General features: G+C 36.7%; 2 protein-coding genes across 8 annotated transcripts in view; both read left to right on the top strand.

Annotated features, from left to right (window-relative positions):
- nt5c3a (5'-nucleotidase, cytosolic IIIA) overlaps positions 1-6,470 on the top strand; it is a 16,470-nt gene extending 10,000 nt beyond the window's left edge. The window contains exons 1-8 of one of the 2 annotated variants that reach the window (XM_008430855.2): positions 1,206-1,310; positions 2,408-2,506; positions 2,678-2,747; positions 2,838-2,970; positions 3,056-3,145; positions 3,247-3,409; positions 3,997-4,197; positions 4,875-6,470. In XM_008430855.2, coding sequence (XP_008429077.1) covers positions 2,408-2,506; positions 2,678-2,747; positions 2,838-2,970; positions 3,056-3,145; positions 3,247-3,409; positions 3,997-4,197; positions 4,875-4,976 — 858 coding nt within the window. In that variant the 5' untranslated portion in view covers positions 1,206-1,310 and the 3' untranslated portion in view covers positions 4,977-6,470. Of the gene's footprint in view, positions 1-1,205; positions 1,311-2,407; positions 2,507-2,677; positions 2,748-2,837; positions 2,971-3,055; positions 3,146-3,246; positions 3,410-3,996; positions 4,198-4,874 lie in introns of those variants that run through there. The other variant, XM_008430854.2, reaches the window with a different exon arrangement.
- Positions 6,471-7,408: 938 nt separating this feature from the next.
- Positions 7,409-24,470, top strand: part of bbs9 (Bardet-Biedl syndrome 9) — a 144,754-nt gene continuing 127,692 nt past the window's right edge. For all 6 annotated transcript variants that reach the window (XM_008430848.2, XM_008430847.2, XM_008430851.2 and 3 more), the window contains exons 1-9: positions 7,409-7,524; positions 8,741-8,863; positions 9,716-9,866; positions 11,859-11,923; positions 12,016-12,129; positions 17,965-18,139; positions 20,644-20,728; positions 21,539-21,722; positions 24,093-24,222. In XM_008430848.2, the coding sequence (XP_008429070.1) occupies positions 8,752-8,863; positions 9,716-9,866; positions 11,859-11,923; positions 12,016-12,129; positions 17,965-18,139; positions 20,644-20,728; positions 21,539-21,722; positions 24,093-24,222 (1,016 nt within the window). In that variant the 5' untranslated portion in view covers positions 7,409-7,524; positions 8,741-8,751. The remainder of the gene's footprint in view (positions 7,525-8,740; positions 8,864-9,715; positions 9,867-11,858; positions 11,924-12,015; positions 12,130-17,964; positions 18,140-20,643; positions 20,729-21,538; positions 21,723-24,092; positions 24,223-24,470) is intronic.

Here is a 24,470-nt window from a genome sequence, read left to right as displayed (position 1 = left end):
ATACATTGTTTTGTTTTATTTATTTCTATCTATTTTTAATTGTTATATTTTATTTGTTTCTGTCACTATTTTTTTACTCTTGTACGGTGTCCTTGAGTGCCAGAAAGGTACCTTTGAAATAAAATGTATTATTATTATTATTAAAGTATCGCAAAAATTCTGTCATAATCTATTTTCACTTGTCAATTTTTAAAATTTGATTTTTATATGATTTAAGCTGAACAGGAAAAAAAAACACTTTGGTCCCTCACACACAAAAAAACTGAATGAAGCTCTAATAATTGCATATAAACAATGAAATGAAATGACTGTGCATAAACTATGAACAATTCACTTGCTATGGCCTGAGCTCACAGTCTCACAATTTAGTCCTGGTCTTGATGAATTGCACACCTGCTTGTGTTTAATCAAATATCTCAAGGTTTTAATGTTGATTTGGAGGATGGTCACTCTGCTGGCACACTGGAGACTGGAATTTGAAGCACCACTTCAGACAAAGTTTTGAAATCAGGGAACATTTCTTCAGTTGAAATGATCAGGAGTCGACAAGACTCCCTGAACGAGGGGTTTCCTGATCCTGTAGGCCCTTCCTTCAGTGGTAGGAAACCCCCCATGCGCTCCTTCTGGACCAGTGGTTCAAATCCGTGCTGCATGTGCAAAGTTGAAAATGTTGGCAGCAAGTGGTCAGAGAGTTATTTATAACCTGTCAAAATGACTGATGGCCTTCAAATTTTTATTTAACTGTTTAGACATGGAGCATATTTGGTTAATGTGACCCCTGGTGTGTGTACATGTGTGTGAATGTATGTGAATGAGATTTATCCATGACACGCAACATGTGTGACTGACCACTGTCAGAGCAAAAAGCCTGATGCTCATTCTGAAACATCTAATGTGGCCTCAGGCTATTTATTGCGTGTGTGTGGAGTAGATTGTGTGTTAGAAATATGAGTATTCAGCAGGCGTACTTCTGAAAGCAAGGGTTCCCCCTCTAATTGAATTTAAAGGTTAGAGGTCAAACTACTGGAAAAAGTCTGGACTACAAACAGCACTCTAACACTGCTGGCCCGTTACCGCATCTGTTTGTCGTCCTCTGCATTTGTGGACTCTGTGTGTGTGTGTGAACTAGAAGTGTCAGTGTGTTTGCGTGTTTGAGCCTGTAGGGTTGGGAGGGGTTACATTGTCTAATCAGTTTTGGTCAACATTCCCCACCCTCATTTTCTCCCCGCCTGTTTCTGTGGGTATATAAACCCTGCGCAGACACACAATCCTTTCTTCACTCTTGTTTCTGCGACAACAACAGACCAGAGGTAAGCTTGTATGTGCCTGTATGCAGCTGGTTTGCTTACTGAAATGCCTGTGCTTGTTTCTTGCAGCACTGATACTGGTATCAAGAAAATTAAAAGGGAGTCATTATTTTGGTAATCTACATAGCTAAAATCCGATGTTGGATAGAAGACAATATATACAAAATGCAGAGAAATGTGTATAATATAAGCATTTTGCAAAATAATGGCAATTTGTCTGTAATTACTGTTGTCATGTTTCCAGAAGCAATGCTTTGAACTCTATCCAACAGCAAAGCCTGTCCTCTAAAGAAGTTTTTAAACTACAATTTTTATGAGGCTATAAACTAACATGAAATTAGACTCGTTGTATTGCAAATGCACTTGACTCTTAGCAAAAAAAAAAAACTTTTTGTAGTTGTTTTGACTCTCCGCTTGTTTTGCTTGTCTACGTGACATCTTAGTTGGGGAAAAAAAAAACCCTTAATGGTTATTTATAGCTTATGTTCTGAGTATCATGTGTCTGAAGAATCAGAGTGATATATGAGGTGTTAGAAAGTCTAGTTCTGATTGCATAAGTTGAAGCTGTGTTGTTGGGTGGGTTGGTTGTTTTGGGTGTATCTGCAGTCTTAATTAAATAATTAAGAGTTACATTGCAACTAAATCTAAGTTTGCCAACAAGCACTTATTCTTTTGAGAAATAAATTAGGTTGCAGTGGATATCTGGTCTCAAACTAAACTGAGACCAACAGGATTTCTTTTGCTCATTTCTGCATCCACAGTCACAAGATTTCTGTTAGAAAGCCAAGAACCCCATTGTACTTATTCTGGTGTCGTGTCTGAAATGAGGAACATGATGTTCATTTCCTGCAGCCTGTATATAAGAATTCAAAAATTGGTATACAAAATGACAACATGTAGTCTCTATGTCATCTGCCGCTCCTCTTAAAGCAAATGTCCTACATTTGTCATTAATGACAATTATTTTACTCAATTTTTATTATGTTTTTTTTATTTTATTTTTGGTGATTTTTTTTCAACTGCTCTTTTATTTGACAAAAGTCTTTGCTCTGTTAAATTTTTATTGTCATTTCTGTCTTTTTTTCTGTGTTTAACTCCAGATGCCTCAGTTTGAGAAACCCACGGTGCACATGAGAGACCCTGAGAGGGTGGAGCAGATCATCTGTGGCCTCATTAAAGGAGGAGCTTCCAAACTACAGGTACATCATCAAATCCTGATATTTGCTCCAACTTACCTACCCCTTCTCCTTTGAAACATTGCTGAATTGTTCCTGGAGTCTTTGGATAGACACGGTTTTCTCTTCTCATGCCTGTTTTATCAAACTCCTCTCCAGAATTCTGACAAGTAAAATGATTTTTGGACATTTTAGGTCATCACAGACTTTGACATGACAATAAGCAAATTTGCTGTCAATGGAAAATGCTGTCCGACTTTGCACAGTAAGTATTACATTTTGAGGTAATGCATACACCTACATTGGAATCAGGCTGGAAACGGATATTATCGATTTTTATCTTTTCTCTGCATAGATGTTATTGATAACTGCAAGCTAGTGACAGAGGAGTGCAAGCAGAAGCTGCTGCAGCTGAGGCATAAATATTATCCCATTGAGGTTGATCCTCAGCTGAGTATGGAAGAGAAGTACCCTTTTATGGTGGAATGGTAATTCAGCCGCCTGCAACTCATGTGACCTGTGACCTTCATAGCTCCTACAGTTGGACTTTCCTAAAGATGTGTTTGTTTCCAGGTATTTTAAGTCCCACTCACTGCTTGTTGAGCAGCGGTTAGAGAAGCACAAACTGCCAGAGGTGGTGAGGGAGTCTGACCTGGTCCTCAGGTAACTCCGGAGGATCAGATGGAGTGAATGTGTGAGACCTCTATGTGGATTTGTTTACTTAGTCAGACAGCCGGATAAACTGATTGCTTGTTTTGTTGCAGAGAAGGACATGAGCAGTTCTTTCATCGCCTGCATCAGCACAACGTGCCTGTCTTCATTTTCTCTGCGGGTCTGGGGGATGTGCTAGAGGAAGTCATTAGCCAGGCTGGCGTTTACCACCCCAATATCAAGGTCGTCTCTAACTTCATGGACTTTGATGACAATGTAAGTCATCTTTATTCTATGTTACTGGCACATTAAACAGCTAAACATAAGAATTTATAAACTTAGACTTACTTTGTTATTCCACATTTGGTAACAAAAAGTTGTTGCTTTGCTACCAGAGTGTACAGAAATATCTATATTTATATATATATGTGTGTATATCCAAGAAAATATTGACTTTTTCTGTAATCCTTGGCCTTACAAAATGCTGACAACATTTCCAATTTCATCAATTTCCAAAGTGAGAGAAGTTGAAAGTTCAAAAGGGTGGAAAACAGAAACTCTGCTGTCATATATTCTTTCTGGTTTTACTGAAGTTTACTTGGAATGAATTCATGCCCTATTATTTCAACAAAAAGTCTCCAATATGGGTCTGAATTGATGTTTTGTGAAAGGCCTCTCCTCATTAAATACAAAACTGCTTTGAGGAAAAAAGGTGAAATATGCGGCACCTGCCAAAATTTAGCTCTCTGTTGCAATCTGAATGAACAGCTGATGTACTGAAACAGCTTGGTGCCTTCGCCATTCAGAAATCATCTGATTTCTGTCAACTCTGCATTCAAGTGATGGGTCTTTTTGTCCTGCAGGGGGTGCTAAAGGGATTCAAAGGTGAGCTGATCCATGTGTACAACAAACACGACGGTGCTCTGCGGAACACTGACTACTTCAAGCAGCTGAGGGATTACAGTAACATCATCCTGCTGGGTGACTCAATGGGAGACCTCAACATGGCCGACGGTGTTCCCAATGTGGAGAACATGCTCAAGGTTGGCTTCCTCAATGACAAGGTAAAGCCATTAATCCTTCAAATATTCAGCTCTCCTAGTCTCCTATGTTTTTTTTAAAGAAATTCTATTTCTCCATAATTCTGTACATGTTTTATGTGGCAAAAAACTTGTGCTGAGATAATATCTGTCTTTCCTAGACCAGTAAATAGTTCCTGTGCACTCTTGAAAAGTCTGTGAAAGTGCAATATTTTACTTATATCACTTTTACAAGTCTTGTGTGGAAAAAACTGTTTGAAAAACATTTGATTTGCCAGGAATTTATTCTCTTCTCCATTTTGTCAGAAAAAAAAAGTTAAAATAAAGTAGATTTATTTCCTCCATTGCTTTATATTATAATGACCTTATTTGTCTTTGATTGTTCACATTACACCTTTCGTTAACCATAAAATCGACACTTTGTTTTTCACCTTTTATATAGTTTTAAATCAGGGTTTTAAGTCTTTGGTTCTTATAGTTGTATTTTATTTATTTTTTTTTACCATTTTTATAGTAGAAGAAAGAAATCAAAGATGTAAAGTATCTGTATTTAATGTGGGATAATCCAATCCTGATCTGACAAGATTTGTTTTTGAAATAGAGCTGTCTTAAATTTGCCAGAAAAGCTTTGAAATGGTCGTTTGTGCTTTATGTTGATTGAGTAATGTGCTTTATTTACAAGTTTGTTGCTATTTCTGCAGGTAGAAGAGCGCCTTGACAAATACATGGACTCTTATGACATTGTCCTTGTGAAGGATGAGACTCTGGAAGTGCCCAATGCTATTCTCCAGAAGGTTCTATAATTCCGTTATCCAATTCGTCCCTGAATCCACAGCCCCATTCTCTGCTCTCTCATACCCACTGCAGCCAGACTCCTGACCTCTCTCTAATTCTTCCACTACTCTAATTTTCGGCCATCTTCCTTCAGACAAATCTCCTACAGCATTTTAAAAAGACATTTCACATCATCTGATATTTATAAAATCTTCACAGCTGCAACAATTTGCCTCTGGATTTTCTTTAGCTGAAATAACTTCTCATGTTGATTCCCCAATGTTTTATTCTGATAAAAACAGATATGAGGAAAAATACAGTTACAACATCCTCATGGCTTACACATTATGGCTGGTTTTTTGAATATATATTTTTGATGTTGTTAGATTTGTCCATCATAAAGCAGGTTCAAGCAGGGAGGCATAATGTTACTTGTCTGTGTCATATTGACCTTTTTGTTTCCACTCATGTCTGCCAAAGTTAGTATTTTCAAAGTACAGGAAACTATTTAGTATCTAAAGGACCTTGAAAAGTATTTCCTGAAAAGCACGTGGAATGTCTTGCTCTGTGGCAGTAGCAACATAATGACAACAGTATTTCTAAAGAAAAATGAAGAATTCAGGTCATACAAATGAAACTGACAGGATCACAACAACAACAACAACTGGGAGATGCACTTTAAATTCTTTTATACAAAAACAAAATAGATGTGGCTATAGCTTTGATTTGTTGACGTTGCAAACAGTCTTGTACAAAAAAGAAGTATGTTTACATATTTATTTAATTCTAATGTACTAATTTGATATACTTTTAATCCACAAAGGCGGAATAAAATAAAGATTTTCATTCTACAAATGAAATATGTTGTTCTCAGCATAGCTCATTCACCCAAACACACTGTTGCTGAATGGTAGAGATGATGTGTAAACCTGAAGCTGACCTCTTGTGGTTGCTACAATGAATTGCAACAGTACAAACGGGTTGATGCCTTTCAGATTTGCTTGTAAATAAATATCCTTATGTTGATTATATCTAAGGTGTTTCAGGAAAAAGGGGTAAAAATAATGTTCCTTGTTCTGTAAAACCCAGTATAACACCTGTTCAAGTGTTTTTGTTTGGTTTTCTTTAATCACTTTTTTTAAATTCAGTGGTTAAAGATGAGCACTGCCTCTGACATTTTGTTTCTGGAGTTTCGAAGCTAAATGATCTCCGTTTGTTTCAGCATGGTGTTCCCCTTTGATTTGTCTGTGTTTTAAATGTGCTGCTATCACCTGCATGTTGCCTTTTCTTATCATAGTGTTTATGTCTGAGAAATGGGAGACTAAAAACATATTTATCGTTTAAATGGGGAATACTGTCACACTGTGTTTGTGGGAAATTATATGGAAATGTATATTGTTTTACTGCTTATAATATATTTTCTGACTGGTGTGTTTTATTTTTATAAGCTGATGGTTTTCTTTGATGCTGTGAATAAAACATGCAATAAATTTCATGAAGCCATGACTGGATCACAGAACGGAGCACCAAACGTTTGTCTTATTTCAATCTACATCTATTGAATTAAAGAAGCTGCTCTTTTTTTTTATCTAATGTATTTGCGGGCAATCTGCCTTCTATTTCAAGATCTTAAAGTTTAGCAATACAACATAAAATGCATAAAATTATATAAAATGCAGCATATTTGTCTGGAGTTTTGGTATGAGGGTTTTCTTACAAATTATTTTTAATGGTTATTTTAAATTAATTTCAAGCATGAGATTACTATGGCAATTGGCAAATTTAATTAAGGACTTTTTACACATCTTTAACAATAAGTAGCATGTTTGGAGGGTTTAACTTAAAAATCTATTAAAACTTTTTTTTAGTCTTTTAATAGATTTTATTTTTTATGTAAAAGCTTGTGTGCATACAAGCCTACAACAATATTGTTTTACTGTTTACACAATGCAACAAGCTTTTATACCTAAATAAATGAGTTGAACACAGAATGGGGAAAAAAATAAATAAAATAAAAGCAAGGCTTTTTATTCAAGCCAGGAACATGGATATGGAAATCTGTCTCAAGTCTTGAAATTTTTTATTTTTTATTTTTATCCAATGAAACTACCTAAATTCTGTCTGTACTGCTACCATTAAAATAAATAAATAAATAATCTAAGATCAGTCACTAATAGTTACATGGATCTAGTGTTTATTATTATTATTATTATTACTTTAAAAGGACAAATGTATCCTTTATCGACAAGCCATGTAACATAACGTCTCAAGTGGCATTTACATTCGGATATTATGCTATGTTAAAGACATGGAATGAAGTATATATATTATACAAATATACTGTGCTGAATGTATAATTTATAAAAAAGCCAGAAATCTATGTAGTCTTCATTCAAATGGTTATAGCAAAACTTCCTTTCCCATGGACCCCTTGGTTTCCGTTCTTGCGCACTAACTCAGCTTCTCCGTTTAGCGTCACTGTCATGACAACAAGACGATGGCTCCAAGCGAGAAGATGAGAAATGTGATGTTTGCGTGAAGAAGGAGTAACAAACTAGGAGTAACCCTTCAGTAAAGGTTAGAAAATTGTGAAACAACCCCGACTGCTTGTTTTCTATGACGGTAAATGCCGGTTATATTGGGATACTCCTCCTGACCTACTAGCTTATAGGCAGGGAACTTGGATAGAGAGCTAATTAGCCGCGGCTAAGCTAAAGTTAAATCAGTCGGCTTGACGATAGCTCTCGTTCAATTGTACTGTCTCATGCTTAGTAGTAAAGCGGACCCTGTATGTGTGTCATTAATTCTTTTTATTGTTACAACACAAAAATTATGTTTCCCATGCAAGAAACTGTGAATGAAACCAAATAGCCTCAGGTGCGTTGGGCTTCCCCAGAGAGTATTCCAGAGTTGTTCTGAATTGTTTGAAGTTGACCTTTTAACAATATTGTGCTGTTAATTTTTGTAATTTTAGCCATTAGCTACACATAAAATAGTGTTGTCACGGTTCCTTACAGTTCATTGAGACCCATATAAACAAAAGCTGATTGTGTAGGGTTATACATTTCACGACATGATATGACATTAATGTTACGCATATATTGTTTCCTTTGGATAATAATACATTTTGTTTTTATATCTGAATGGCTAAATAAATAGTCTACATCACTAGGTTTTTGTTTTCAAATACACTTTAGAAAAACAAGCATGTTTATGCTCCATGTAAATGGTCCTAACTTCCAGTTATAAAACAAATGCTTCACTCATTTACTGTTTGTCTTCATCAAGTCTGTGGTTGCAAGCAGTTGAAAGTAAGTGTAGTTGTTAAAATTGTAATAAAAGAAAAAAGGTCTTTGGAGCTAATTTGCTTTAAAAGCCACTCAGGCTTTAAGGTCAGTGTGCTGAAGATAGGAGGGATTCTCTCTCTCTCTGGATTAACCGCCTGTTCCACCTGCTCAGCACTTATCGAGTAGAAAAGCTGCTTGCCCCCACCTAGTCGCCTCTTCATTCTCCTCCATGCTCAGTGTTTGGGTCATGTGACTAGCTGCTGTTGTTATCTTAGTTGTGAGCAAAGATCCAAAGCTAAATCCTCTTCAGAGCAAAAGGGCTGACTCTGCATTGCTGATTCAAAATATTCCATTTCATTTGCTTAATCCTAAATGTCATATGTCCTCGTTAATTGTGTGAATTATTTTTTTTAATTGGATACATTTCTCTCTGCAGTGTAAAGACAAATGCATGTTTCTCATATGCATTGATCCAGATTGCCCCCTCTGCTTTTCCCTCTGTCCAGTTGGAGGCGCCATGTCTCTTTTCAAAGCCCGTGACTGGTGGTCAGCTGCTCTTGGTGAGGGAGAGGAATTTGACCAGGGATGCCTGTGTGTCGGAGATGTGGACAATAGTGGTACAGGACATGGTCAGTTTGTCATGATGATTTTATCTTTACAACATGCTGACCTAAATGTATACTTCTGTTGAGGTCATGAACAGTAAAATGTCTCTGGATTTCCCCCTCTCAACAAATTTTCAAAGTTGCATCCATGTACATTTTGTTGTCTACAAAAGTATCTTGCAAAAGTATTCACACCCCCTGAACTTTTCCACATTTTGTAACTTTACATCCATTGACTTCTATGAATTTCATTGGAGCTTTATATGTGCAGATTAATTTATATGTGCAGATTAATGCATAATAATAACGTTGAAAAATTATACATGGTTTGCAAAATCTTTTAAAATAAAACATTTATTCACCGGGAGTCAAGATTTGTAGAACCATGTTTTGCTCCAATAACATCTGCAAGTGGTCTGGGTTATAGCTCTACCAGCTTCACATTGTCAGAGACTGAAATTCCTGAGACTGAAACTTTGAAAAAGGACAGAGACAGAGAGCATCTTTATAAAGCAAATGACAGAGAGCATCTTTAAAAAGCAAATGCTCTCATTTGTTTTTCAACTGGATTTTGGCCTGGACTCTGTCATTCTAACCCATGAATATAATTTGATGATAATCTTTCTAATGTAGCTCTGGCTGAATCTGGAGGTCACTGTGCCAAGCCTTTTGCATGTTTTCTTCCAGTATTGCCATCCAAGCTGTCGCTGTTAAAGGAAAGTGTATTCAAATCAGGGTTCTGCCATGTTTCAGAGTCAGAGTGGTGTGTTCAGGGGGATATTTCTGCAGTTCCTCCAGAATCACCTTATAAAAACCTGCATAAATATAGTGAGTAGTAATTTCTGTTTCCCTTCTGTCTTATTAACTGTCTTACAGACAAGATTGTTGTGGGCAGCTACATGGGGATGCTGCGGATTTTCTCCCCAAATGCCAATAAGCTGAGTGATGGTGGCACGGCCGATGCACAGCTCCTTGAAGTTCAACTTCAAAATGCCATTATTCAGGTGGAAGTTGGGAAGTTTGTCTCGTAAGTATTTACCTTGAACCCAGATCAAGTAGTAAAAAGGAACATGGGGTGATGCATTGCGTCGAATGTTTGCCTCATTTGGAGCATTTTCTGTGTCGTTTGAGGGCAAACTTGAGGTTTCAGGACATTTATTTCGTAACTCGCATATCCAACTTCCATACATTGTTGTGTCTAATTTGAGTGAATCATAGTGATTAACGTATGCATTTGCTAACTGAATAAATGAGAGCGGTGCATCACTGAATGCTGGTCTTCTCACTCATTTCTCTCTGCATTGAAATGAGTCGCAGGCATGGATGAAAAATTTTGAAACAGTCAGAAATGTTGTTTTTCACAAGCTGTACTGCTAGCAGTAAAACTTTGCTCTCAGGGGCTTTATATGTCACCATATACCTGTACGTCATTGTTGTTTTAATATTAGCATTTTAAATATTGTCATTATTTGTTTTCTCTCTGTGTTTACTTTGATCATTGTGTATTGCCTAATGGTTTTATGCATGTTAATGTCTGCAAAACACTTTGTGTTACACTTAGCTGTATGTAAAGTGCTCAGATAAAGTTTGATTGATACATATAACTGGGCATGAGACGCTTTTCCATATTTTCATACTTTTTGTAGAAAACACTCAGTTGTATTTTCATCTGACTCATATATGGTAATTTCTATGCGAAGTGTCTTTTACCTCCCTTGCAGCTTGCTCAATGTGCGTAGTGGCAATATAAACTTTAGTTTTCATCCACCCCTATTATCAGAGTTCCACAAGTTGTAAACTTTGAAGCTGCTGCTCTGACTATAGAGAGGTGTAAGTTTAAGATAAAAGCTATTTTCTTTTTGCGGTTATGAAAATCAACTTGCATATGCTTAACAGCTTGTTGTCATGTTTTGGTAAAAAATGTCTTTATGTCACATTTATTGTTATTTGATCCAGATACTTTGCTGCTCCTGGAATGTAAGCACACAGTTTCTAACAATATATCTTGGCTAAACGTAAATACAGTTGCTGCTTGTTACACTTCAGAGTTGTATGGAGTTGTAAATACTTTGGATTTTTACAGTAAATGTATCAATATGTTGGCCTCAGACACAACTGTCAGATTTTCTTCCCTGTTTCGCCATTATTTTTGGTACTACTACCTCACATGGCGTTTTTGTGGCTATGCAGGAACAGCCATTTCTTGGAAAAGCTGTGGTTTATATCGAAGCCTTCCCACATCATCACATTGGGGGCAAAATCCAACTAAATCAGTCTGTTTGGAACATGTTATGTTTTTTCAACATGTGGCTTTTTTTGAGACAACACTCTTAAGAGGCTGGAGGGCGTTTTGGAGGTTGTCATTGAGGAATGCTGTGGAAGTCAGGCTGAGGTGGGCAGATGGTAAAATGTTTTGTTTCAGCACTGACAAGGTCAATTTCCAAGGGTTGGGATCCAATTTTTACTTCCTTGTTGCCCCCACATGCAAAACAAATAAAGAGAAATAAAGAGTTATTGAAAGTTAGAAAAGCTGCTTTTGCTTTGCTGAGTTCAAAAAGAGGACTTCTCTGTGGTTTTGTGGTGAACTATATAAAAAACTAGGATTAACTTCACTGGAATATCACCTACCACACAACTGTAAGCAGTGTTTAAAACAAAATGGACCAGCTGTTAAAGTAATTATTTTACAAGTGAATGTTAAAATAAGTCTGGATTCCATCCTGAGGCTGAAAACATGAGTTTTACCACAGAGGCAGGAAGCATCTGCCTTTCTGGAATATCTGAGGACAGAACTGCTGGGCCTGCATGTCTGTGCCTATTGTTAGAGACTTCTTATCCAACTTACAACTAACTGGAACTGTTTTGTTTGAATCTATCGCCCTAGACGAATGTCTTTTAAGATTTGAGCTTCTAAAGATCAAAACATTGATCAATAACCACACATTTCAGTTTTTATTTTTTATTCAAAAGTCAGTACTTATGTAATTGCAAAGATATTTTTCAATAAAATTTCTTTTAGGTGTTCAGACCTCCTTCATCTGGCTGTTCTTCACCCAAGGAAGCTGTCAGTTTACACTGCAACAGGTAACAGACACCTTCACATAGCTACTAATCATATAATTTTCATCATCCATGCTTAGTAAGCACATATTGTTTTTGTTTTCTTTGTTGCTTAGGTACTTCGGGTAATGTGGAACATGGAGATCAGTACCAGCTGAAGTTAGTGTATGAGCATAACCTGCAAAGAACAGCCTGCAACATGACGTATGGCACGTTTGGAGGAGTCACAGGTAGTTACATGATCTGCTTTGTACCCTTCTGGGTTGTAGTTGCCTGCTGAAGAAATGTCAGCACAACTTTTTGCTGTAGATTTTAACTCTAATGTGTTTCTGATAGAGACTTAAAGGGCGTGTCTTTATATTTACTGAGTACTTTCTCTTAAAATTTCCACTCTTACTTTTATTAAAACAGGGCAAATATGGATGTGTGTGTTTTGGTCTGGGAGTGGGAACATTACATTTTTACTGCTAAAAACAATCTTTGAAAATACGATATGATTAATTTTGTAATTGACAGGGCCCCAATTTTTATTTTTATTTCTATGAACAAAAAATAAATACATTGTGGAGGGTTAGGGTCAGGGCCCTGTTGGTGAGGGCCCCTGGAATTGTCATCACTTTTTCGCCGTGGGAACGCTTTTCTTCAGCCAAAACGAGGAAGCCGTTCGGAGTTGATTGGATGAAAATAAACAAAGGGTGATACACGGAAAACAGAAAGGGCTCAGTCGGGAAGGGCTCAGTCAAAGTCCAGAGTAAATGCATAAAAAAAGATGTGGAAAGACTAAGGTTCTCAATTCAATTTGATTGAGTTTGAGACGTTTTGTGAAAAAAAAGGGGGCAAAAATTTTAGCCTCTATGTGCAAACTAAGTGTACATGCTGAATGTCCTGTATACGTTCCTTTATTGGAATAAATGTGCATGAGTGTGTGATGTGTATGTTTCTATAAAAGGGGCGGTGGCAGCACCTGACAAATACATGAAAGTTTTAAGCTGTGTGCAAGGAGCAAAGGAGAGTGAGAGGGCACATGCAACTGCTCCATCTCTAGTTCACCGGACTCTCGGAAAAACCAAGTAGGGGAAAGCCCTCAGTTAGTCAGCGCCCAAGGAAAACACACACACAGACACTCACGTGCACACAGACGCATAGGGAACCCCCTTTAAAGTACAGAAAATGACCTTTTTAAATAAAGGCTTTATTGTCGAGGTGTGTGTGTGTGTGTGTGTGTGTGTGTGTGTGTGTGTGTGTGTGTGTGTGTGTGTGAAGAGAGCTGTTGCCAGACACTGTGGCCTGGCAGGATGAGCCCGTCATTCACTTTGTGTTTAAAGAGCATGTGTGTGTGTGTGTGTGTGTGTGTGTGTGTGTGTGTGTGTGTGTGTGTGTGTGTGTGTGTGTGTGNGTGTGTGTGTGTGTGTGTGTGTGTGTGTGTGTGTGTGTGTGTGTGCGTGCGTGCGTGCGTGCGTGCGTGTGTGTGTGTGTGTGTGTGTGTGGAAGTGTGTATTTGATTGATAGAAAGAGCAGCCTGGGCTCATTAAAACCAATACCTCAGCATTTACTCAAATCACGTGCGGCGTGCATGCCACAAACCAATGAATGTGACTTTGTCTGTATGGACTTTCTGGTATTACAACACTGTGGAGCAGGTCTTGGATATGTCAACCGAGGTCTCACACAAAATCAAGCTTTTATATGTATGAAGTGCATTTTCCCATCCAGGCATGAAGCCCAATTTCAAGCACTTTAAACCCAAGTAAATTAATCTAAATTGTATTTTTAGATAAACCCCATTAAATTAATAATTTTGAGCCTGAAATTCAGGCAAACATTTATTTTGATAGTTATTTAAAATAAAATCGATCAACAAAAAAACACACTGCCCCTTTCATAACTAAAACCCTCCTCTTCTTTCCTGTTGTGTGTTATTTCTCCACTAGATGGCACTGAAACTTCAGAGGTTCAGTCTAATGAATGTTGTATGACTTGAATGAATGGGATGTTGTATTGCTTCTTGAAGGGGGATTCCCTTTTTTCTCCCCACCACTGCATAGAGCTCGTAGTTAAGCTGGAGAATAATCTTACATTAGGAGAAGGTTGACTTCTGTAATTTAAAATTCAAAATTCCACAAACATAATTTTAAATGTCTTCTTAGCATTATTATAATATTTTTTCTTCTGTTGATCATAGTAGTTTGCAAAATTCTTAGCAGAAATTCAGAAATGGTGCAAAGACATTGTATGTACAAGTATACAAGAACTGGTTGAATAACTATTTGTTGTTTCTAACATTGGTTAAATTATGCTGCACAGCGGTACAGTTGGCAACACTGTTGCCTTGGTTTATTTTCGACATTCATGAGTTCTCTCCAGGTACTACAGATTCCTCATGCTGTCCAAATTAGGTTAATATCTTTCTAAATGTAACTATAAATGGGTATAGGCAATGGATGGTAAAATTACAAACACATTCAGTGACTAACTGACACTGTTGGGTTTCCTTTGATAGGTTACTGAACAGGAAAAGGTGCATAGAGCAACCAGAAAAACCTGGTGCCTATAAATGTAATTTGTGTGACAGTGTGTTCAAACTGTGTGCCTTACTACGCAGAAGTTGGTGTGCGTGGGAATGTTTTTACAAGACGTGTCTGCTGCTACACGTGAGTGTGTCAGTGTGTGTGGTGGTCTATAGTAGCAGCCATTTAGCAGTGCTGTAGGCGCTGTAATAGCAGCTCTGCACTAATACAGCTCTAATGACTGAGCTGCCTCTGGGTTTGGGTCACATTCAGGCCACACACACATACACAAACCCCAAAGTACGGATCGGTCTTTACAAGCTTAGGTGAACTCACACACACACACACATATATTCACGTGCACAAACATTCATGCACAAAAATAAAAAAGCATGGGCACACACTCTGACATATACAGACAGTGTGTTTCTCACACACTCTCATGTTCTCACACAGAGGTGAGGCGCTGCCCTCTGCAGCGTCCAGCCAGCCTCTGTTCTTTGTTGGCGGCTCATTTTAACATTTCTTTTCAATCATACTAATAATACAGGCCTGTTTCCTCTACTGTGTCTGAGTTCTGGTGCCCTCATGCTAGGTACATGAGCACACTTGATATTATGGCAATAAGTTCTACCATTTCTCTTATTGATAAATAGGGCTGTGTCAAACGGAGTACATGTTCTTCTTTCGCTGTTTTTTATCAGCAGACACCTTATAAATCAGTAAGGTTCTTCTCTTGAAGGAAGATCTAATTCTCTTCCAGCTCAGCTCCTTGTGACCTTTTCTGGTTTGTTGCTCACATCTGGTGTTTTTTAAAAGACCCTGATGTAATGTGGATTTTTTTTTAAACTCTAGTAACATTTAATTTTAAGCTTTTGGTATTTCCTATTTTGGATATCATATTCAGCATTATCCCATATTGTGCTTAGTTTATATTTAAACAAGAGAAATTAAATAAAATGTATCATAATTAAAGCATGTACATTATCAGTCGCTAACTGTTGGGTGTACTATTTAGTAGGGTAATATATTTCAGACAGCATGAATTCAAACTCTGTTTGCCAGTAGGACATCTAGTTCTTTAGATAATCAGTCTTTTATTGTGATTTATTGACAATAAAAGAAATGTGTTTGCTACAAAGACGCTGAAGCTTGGTTAATAAGCTTTGTGCTGAGTGAAAAGTAAGAGCAAAGCGGAGAAAATGTGGGTTATAGATATTATCGATATTCTTGAGCCCTAGTATTTGATGAGAATTTACATCATATGTCACACATTATTCTGTTTTTGAGTTTGAGTAGTAATTTGCAGGTTTGTGTATATTGTTTGTTCTCTACAACTCAAAAAAATCTATCTAAATACACATCAAACACCAAGTTTATTTTATGAAATGTTTTATTTAAATGCGTTTCTCTAGAAAGTCCAAAATATTAATAACTTTCAATACCCAATTAATACATTTCCAAACAAATTATACTGTAAATTTTTTAATGTGTAAAGTTTCATAAGACACTAAGAAAGACATAGTATAAGCTGAATATTAGCAATGCCACATATTAGAGCTTAAATATGTAATTTAGAGGTTTTATTTATGCTGTTTCTTGGTTTTAAGTGTTTTTTTTTTTACATTTTCAATCCCAAGAATAGAATGCGTCAAAACTGCAATGCCGTTATGAAAAATAGCTTTTACCAATATAAGAAGTGGGTGGCTTTTGCTCTTATTCAAATAAATCTGATTTTATGTAAGAGGCTACAATTACAGTCGGAATATGATTAGAAATAACACACAACCCCAGTGATGACAGACACTGTCAGCGCTACAGTTAACTTAACGCGTGTTTCCAATATTTCTCCACATTTGGAGTAGTCACACAGCAGTTATTTGAGACAGACATTTCATGCTCTTTTCTTCATGTATTTATGTTGTAAATGTTTCAAATATGCACACGATACACCCTCTAATACACCAATATTCAAGCATGCATGCCTTCCTCCTATATCTGCTGTTGTGGTCATGTGGTGCGGTTTCAAGGCCATGCCCTTGTGTGTGTTAACGGCCACCCTGAAAGACAACTCATCACTAACACACTCTCACTTGTTTACATGGGTTAGGTGTGTAAGTGTGTGTGGAACTTTTTTCTGTCTAAATCCTTGGTGATGGATATTAAGTGTGTGTGTGTAGGTGTTGCTCTGTAGGAGGTTGTCTTCCTGACCTGTAGTTGATGGCAGTATGACTTTTAATAGCGCATTGAGGCCTAATTATAGTTCTGTGGCTCACGTAGCTCCACTGCTTTATGGCCATGCACGTGTCGGTGTGTTTGGTGAGTTAAGGCTTTGTAAATTCAACATCCTGCCATTTCTATTGAACACACACACACATGTGTGCACGTTTACACTTAAACTCAGGTGTGTTTGCGTGTGTGCGGGGGTGTGGAGGTGTTAATCGAGATATCAGATTCAGCCAAGGGGGGAAGCACACCTTATAGAACAAAATAAGAACAGGGCTGAAATAAAACAGAACAACTCCAGTCATCCAGGGTTTGTGTCAGCTGCTGTAATGCAGAATATAAATCTAAACATTATTTTCTCTCGTCTCGCAATTGTTTTTCCTGCAAAGTTAACTCCTGAAGGCAGTTGTTAGTGCTGGATTTTACTGTGGTATCAGAATAAAGGAAGATAAATACTTGGGGTGCACCGATTGGAGTTTTCTGACCGGTCACCAATGACCAATCTTTTAAAAGCTTAACTTGCTGATTCCAATTTTGGCTGATGCAGATTTTTTTGTCTGAATTGTTGCATAAATAGTCGCTAACTAAGTCGCTTACTTAGCAACAGTGAGGGGACTATTATTAACTGCAAATGTGTAGACCTTACACATGTGAGTATCAGCCAATTACCGATCTCCCAAAAATAATCAGGCCCAATTTATCTACTAAGTGCAGATGCACCCCATACTTTTCAGACTTTCATTTGTAAAAAAATGAAAAATCAAGTATTGTTCCACATTAGCTGGAGATGGGCACCAGCAACCCTCCCGATCCCACTAAGGGACAAGGGTGTCAAGAAAATGGATGGATGGATGGAAGTATTGTTCTTTACAATTTATCATAATAAATACTTTGTGTTGATCTATCACAGGACAGTGAAGTTTGTGTTTGTAATGTTACGCAGTGTGAAAAGTTTAATGTATATGAATCCTGTTGTCATGTTTGGAAAATGCTCCTACATAGCTACAGATATTTCAGAGGAATTTGATAAGTTAAACTTTTTAATTCAAATTAGGAAGTAAAAAAAAAAAAAAAATCCTAATTTTGTAAATCAATAAGAATCTGAATAATTCCTTTCAATAATAACATTGGCAGTGAAAGCAAAATGTTCCTTTGAGTTTAAGTAAAGAAAAGTGTTACTTTTGACCTGGTGATATATTCCAGGTAGAAGTTATTTACAGTAAAAGCTTTGGACTAAATAGCCTTTTTGACACTTTTCAAAGTTATATGTTGCTTTTTTCCTATAGGAGTTTAAACCGTCTTCTGTTCGTTGTTCCCTCCTCTCTCCATCAGGTCACCATTCCTTGTGCATCCAGTCTATGGATGGGATGCTGATGTTCTTTGAGCAGGACAGCTACTCTTTTGGCAGGTTCCTTCCTGGCTTTCTGCTGCCCGGTCCACTAGTCTACAATCCCAGAACCGACAGCTTCCTCACCGTGTCTTCTGCACGCCAGCTTGAAGGCTACAAGTAGGTTTATTCTAAAAAGCAACTGTGAGGCATCTGCTGGCAACAGTTTTTTTCTGAAAATCTAATTAGTGAATAAATTCACCTCTTTATATACAGAAATGACCTGTAACTGACAAATATTTGCCATCTTAAACATTGAGGTTAAACAATTTCATAACTACTCAAATATTCTTGTAATAGAGAAAGTCATAGTTAATATTATAAGCTTTGCCTTCTGTGAAGTCATTTATTTTTACTGTAAAACATCACTGAGCGGATCAGAACAGAAACATACACAAACCTGTATTTGTAAGCACACAAGCTTAGTTTGCCTGCTGGTTTAAGACATAAAATCCCAAATTAAACCTGATCCCACTGAATAAAAATACATACTGCTATGGATGAACACAGTTTTTTCTCTCCACTGCATTTCAAATTTGCTTTAAAAGACTTAAACCATAATGAGTGAAACACTGACCAACAGTTTGACATATAATGATGGCACTTCGCAAAATGTAAAGTTTACTGATTTTCTAAATTGTTGAATGGGTAGTGTCTAATATGACTTTGTATTTTTATAATGTAAAGCACTTTGAACTGCCTTGTTGCAAATGTGCTATACAAATTAACTTGACTGATTGATTATGAAAAATAATGGCACTATAGTGGGATAAAGCTAATGGCTATTAGATTGCGAATAAATTTGTTGAGAAACTAAATTTTATGCTTTTTAAAGCGCATTACTTTGATTTTGAAGTCAAATGATCATTTAATAAAATCAACGTGGACTGAGCTGAGGAAACATTACCATTACCAGTCTCTATATGTATCAAACAAGTATACATGTTTAGTGTTATGTGGAATATAATTCAGTCACTCATACAGTGGTATGCCTGTGAATTCACTAAATCTTTCTGTAAACATCTAGAATGCCTGCCCTGACACATTTTATATATTTTAGATTTTTTTTCTCTAAGTAGTGCTCACAGCATGATGAAAATGTTTCTTTACTGGCAGTCATCCATAAAGCTCATTAGTTTCCTGCTGGTCGTTGCAGAGGCAAAGCAGAGGCCGCTACTGAATGGATGAGTAGAAACAATAAATCATGTGTTTTACTCCAAAAATCTAACTTTAGGATTTCTTTTTTTATTACATTTGACCCTTGTGAAAAAGGAAGAAAGTTTTATACATGTTTCTCAATGTGTTTTCCCAAAATCCAGTTATAAAATCTGATTATCAAGGAACTTGTGGATACTGCTGAAACATTGATCCAGTTTGGTTCAAGAGAAATACAGGCTCCTCCCGACCAGAAATACTGGTCATGAATTCAGAGTGAACCTTTGTATTTATGCTTTCAATTTGATGAGAAAAAACTGTGAGCATTGGAGACAGCATTGGAATTTTGTTGTATGGAAGAAACCTCAATGTTATCTTGTAATATTATCATAAAATCCTTATGATATTACGATATGCTCATAATATGTCACTAAAATAAAAAAAAAATAAAACATGCAGAGCCCAAGAGGTGATGTATGGAAGAAATCTCAATGTTATCTTGTAATATTATCATAAAATCCTTATGATATTACGATATGCTCATAATATGTCACTAAAATAAAAAAAAAATAAAACATGCAGAGCCCAAGAGGTGATGTATGGAAGAAATCTCAATGTTATCTTGTAATATTATCATAAAATCCTTATGATATTACGATATGCTCATAATATGTCACTAAAATAAAAAAAAAATAAAACATGCAGAGCCCAAGAGGTGATGCACTGGATGCCTTTATAGAGCACGACTGCTGTTGTATAAGATGGGTTTTAAACCTGTCTGCTTCGATTAATACCAGTTTTATGGTCCAAAGATATTTTTCAGTATGATAACACAGAGTGGCTGGGTCAGCAGGCATTTAGTGTTTGGTCTGTGGTTCGGAGTCATACTGGGTTACGTTTAGAGCGCTGTTCATTCAGGTGTCGGTGAAGAAAGATATATTCCCGCCAAGCTGCTTCGTCTGCCAGCCTGTTACTGGAAAACGGCTAACACTACAAATGCCAAAGTCAACTGACCACAGATCAGCTTGACCACTTAATTTTTTGCCAGGTGTATACTGTTCACTGACTAAAACTGATTGACTGCCATTTCCTGAAAACGGTGGGTCATTACAGTGTTGACTGATTTAAGAGAGGCTGTGAAGAAGGGGAAAATCTTTTTTAAAATGCTTTATGATATTTAACATTTGAATGTTAACCAACAATGGAAGGAAAATGTTTGCTGGAATTAAAATCCAAGTTAAAAGTAGGAAAGCAAAGCTACAATTAAAGGTAAAACTGAACATTTAAATGCAGTGCTGAATAACCTGTGTTGATTTTATCATATTATGATTAAAATGTTATATTAGATCACCTGAACATAAAAGAGCACCTGAGAAAAACAGAAAATCACTCTGATAGTACTTGAACAGGATTTTAGAAATAGTATCACTGTTTCTGTCAGTAACTGTTTGTTTCATTTTGACTCTCAGGTATGAGACTCTGGCCGTCGCTACAGATGCAGAGAGTCGACAGGATTCTGATTTACTCCCTAAAACTGGGGGCAAGAGGCTGACGGTGAGTCTTAAATTCAGATACAGATAGACAGACGTCCAGAGTGAGCTTGGTTGATTGTCAACACAAATGAATAGCAACATTTTTGAGTCTCTGCTAAAAAAAAGCAGCAACAAATTAACCTTAAATGCATTTTCTGCACATTTAATATCTAAAAAGAAAGTTTTATACACTTTTCTTAACGGAGTTGTTAGTTGTAATAAAGCTCATTAGCTTTATTACTAATGATGAGCTTTATTACTAATAAAGCTCATTAGTACTAATGAGCTTTATTAGTAATAATGAGCTTTATTACTAAAGCTGTGTCAGACTATCCATGACACATGTAAGGTGTCATGGATAGTCTGCATCTTAACAATGTAGAGTAAAAAGGTATTTATATCTTCTCTTATATGTCCACTGAACATGATATGTTTAGGATAAATATACTCAATTGCAATTGATCTGCTATCCTGGTTTTTGTTGCTCTTTAAGTTTTACCATTATATCCTCGATTTCTTTAATTTTTGAGGTTGATGACAGCTTTATCTGTTATTACTTCTTGTTTGCTTAACTATTAACCACATGCATTTGATTAAAAGTATATGTAGGGCAGAAGTATGTGAAATTATGCTTCAGTTGTATAGATCCTGTGTAAGTTATCTTGTTTGTGTCTCATAGTCGCAATATGTAACAAAACTGATGCGAGTCTTTCAAGCTTTTTGAAGGCTTGTTCAAATAATGATTATTCATAATTTACTGTAATTTAAAGTTGAAGAATAATACAATAATATTAATTCTAATGGTCTACTTTAATTTTGTGTGTTTCTGCAGCCTGACTGGACATTTGTTCTGGGAGAACAGGCCCTGGACATATCAGTACCCTCATTCTCCCATTCCTCTTCCTCCATCCTTGTGCTGGGCGAGAGGAACCTCTTCTGTCTCCGAGATAACGGACAGATACGCTTCATGAAGAAACTAGAATTTAATCCCAGCTGTTTCCTACCCTATATCTCGGGTAAGATGGAGAGAAATTGGCACAGAAATTACAGCTTTTCTCTTCTGAACAGAAGAGTTTCATTGCCAGACTCTTTGTTTGCTTTTACCTTCCAAGATGCTTTAGACTGTGATATTTATTGACTGTGTTGGGAAGATTTCCACATGGCTGGAGTTTGTATTGTCAACAATAACTCGATTAAATATTTTCAGCAGGTGGATATTAACAGTGTGGCTATTTGAGCTGCCACCAAATATTCAGTAGCAAATCAAACAGTGACACTGTCTTTAAACATTTGCTCATAGTTTTTGTGTTGTGTAAGGAGTGTAGACAACAGCGATCTCTTGCAGATTTTTTTTAATGCTTTCCTTCTGGCCTCTGGCCTCACATCTGCCTCAGCTGGATCAAATCTCTTACCCTTATCGACAGTCCCCCTCCATCCATCTTTCTTTCTTTCTGTCTGTCTGTTTCTTTCTTCCTTTTATTTTGTAATTGTTTTGGCTTCATTTCCAATATGAGATTTCTTCACCTCTATGATAAATAACGGTGACTTCTAACTGTAAGAATGCAATAAACAGATGACAGATCTATTCAAATACAAGCATTATTATTTGGTCATTTTATTGTTATGAAATGATGTAAGTCATATGCAGCGGCCTTCAGTTTTCATTTAAGCTAAATCACTTTGGGGAAATTTGTAACTGATGTGTTTGACAAACCTTGACAGCATCAAATATTATTTTGAATTAATGGGTGGAGTTCCAGAGGGAATAACTTTAATTTGTCACTAAACACTATGTGCATACAAACCTGTAATCATGCCAAGGAAAGTAGTGAGATCATATTTCTATCATTCCAAAAAATATATGTATTAGACAGAGCATTTTTATAACCTTTTTCATTCCACTTACTACAGCTGAACATTGTGTTTTAATGGCTTGAGCATTCTATCCTTTTGCTTATCATTTCCTTATATCTTTATTCTACATCAGGTTTATAAAATGTCAAGAAGGATTGCAAAAATTAATCAGATTAATCATTATAAATCTGTTATTCAAAAATTCCACTAATTTAGTAATTTATTAATTGTTAACTGCAGCATATAGACCATTTTCTAAAATAAGGACAAGTAGAAAGTGCTCCACTTTTCACATGTTGATGTTAGAAGTATTTGCAGATGCATCAAATAACCAGCATGTACACTACGGGAATGCTACGTTTTTTGCATTTTAGGCAATACAATGTTTATTTTTTTATCCAAAAAAGAAAGTGGATTGCTTATTTGCATCTTATAATGCATGCCTACTTGTATAAAATAGACTTAAATGAAACATTTGCAAAATGTGCCATTTTTTAAAATCTGACTAATCGTCAAACTAATCGAAAGAATAACCAAATACTAAAGTAACTGTTAGTTCCAGCCCTAATGTCAAGCCGTAAAGTAATTATATATACATAGATTGAGAAGAAAATTAACTCAGAAACATGTTGCAACAATGAAAATCAAGCAGCAACAATGAAAATCTGCTGGCTTTACTATGGAGACAATGGAGAAGACAGGATTGAACAAAAGGTTAAAAACACCATAATTCACACTCCTCCTTCTATAATTAAACTGTCATTTTTAGGAGTCTGCTGAGATATAAGGTGTGTTTGCTTTGATGTGGCATCACTCTATCATTTTGACCCCAGCACTGTAATACCCTGCTGACCGCTGTTACTATATTATAACTTCTGTGAGCTTTGTTTTGCGTGTGGCCGTCACCTCAGATCTCACTAGGTGGTAACTGCACCATCGGTGGGTTGACTGGATGGTGCCGGAGCTGATACACAGGCAGTATTTATGTTTCATGTTTCTAGCCTGGGTTCACAAGAGAAAGTGCCTAAGCTTTATTTACAGTACACCTATAAGAACAGAGTTTGTGTCTGAATGAAAGGTCTTGATGACAGCATCTCTTATTCAAACCATATGTGAAGCGTAAAGAGATGATTTTCCTGTTACGGAGAGTTCAAGCTGCACTCATCCTGAAGGGCAGTGCCACCCACCACAGGAATTTGTTATTTTTGTCCATGGTTGTTAGATTTGTGAATATGTGCCACTGTTTTATGTAACTAAGAACGAGAGACAAAAACCTCAAATTTGTGCTCCTATGAAACTGATGCTGACTTTTTAACCACAAGACACCAAAGTGAATAAATGCATCAAAGAGATTGTTTTGTTGTTTTTAATTTACAGAAAAATACCTACTTACTGACTTAAGAATTTGTGTTCAAAATGCCTCTGACTTGTATACTTTTTTTTGTTGCTGCATAAATTACAAGCCTGCTTCAAAAATGTTTAAAAGTGACAGATTTTCTGTCTAATCTCCTTTGTCTGTTATTATTATTTAGTGAAAGATGGCACCACAAACCTGCTGCTTGGTAACCACAACAACATGCTGCTGGTCTACCAGGACGTCACGCTGAAGTGGGCAGCCCAGCTTCCCCTTGTCCCCGTGGCTGTTCGTGTCGCCAATCTCCCGTGAGTTCCCCCTCCAGTAAAGCAGCACATCTGGGACTGATGTGTGATGCACAGAGCAATACTCATCCATGTAGACCATATCTTGTATTCTAGAATTGTGCGGCTCATGGTGGCAGGATGTTGGAGTTGCTGTATATTATCTTAGATTTTGTTCTTTTAGTTGACTTTTGTTCGTAATATTTTTGGCAAGGTGTCGTGGATGCTGTGCAGGTGGAATCATTTTTGCTCTAATTTTAAAATTTTTTGGC

Source organism: Poecilia reticulata, linkage group LG16 (genome assembly GCF_000633615.1).
Source record: "Poecilia reticulata strain Guanapo linkage group LG16, Guppy_female_1.0+MT, whole genome shotgun sequence".
In the NCBI taxonomy this organism is placed as follows: domain Eukaryota; kingdom Metazoa; phylum Chordata; class Actinopteri; order Cyprinodontiformes; family Poeciliidae; genus Poecilia; species Poecilia reticulata.
Note: the sequence above shows the minus strand (reverse complement) of the source record. Positions and strands in the feature narration are given on the sequence as shown.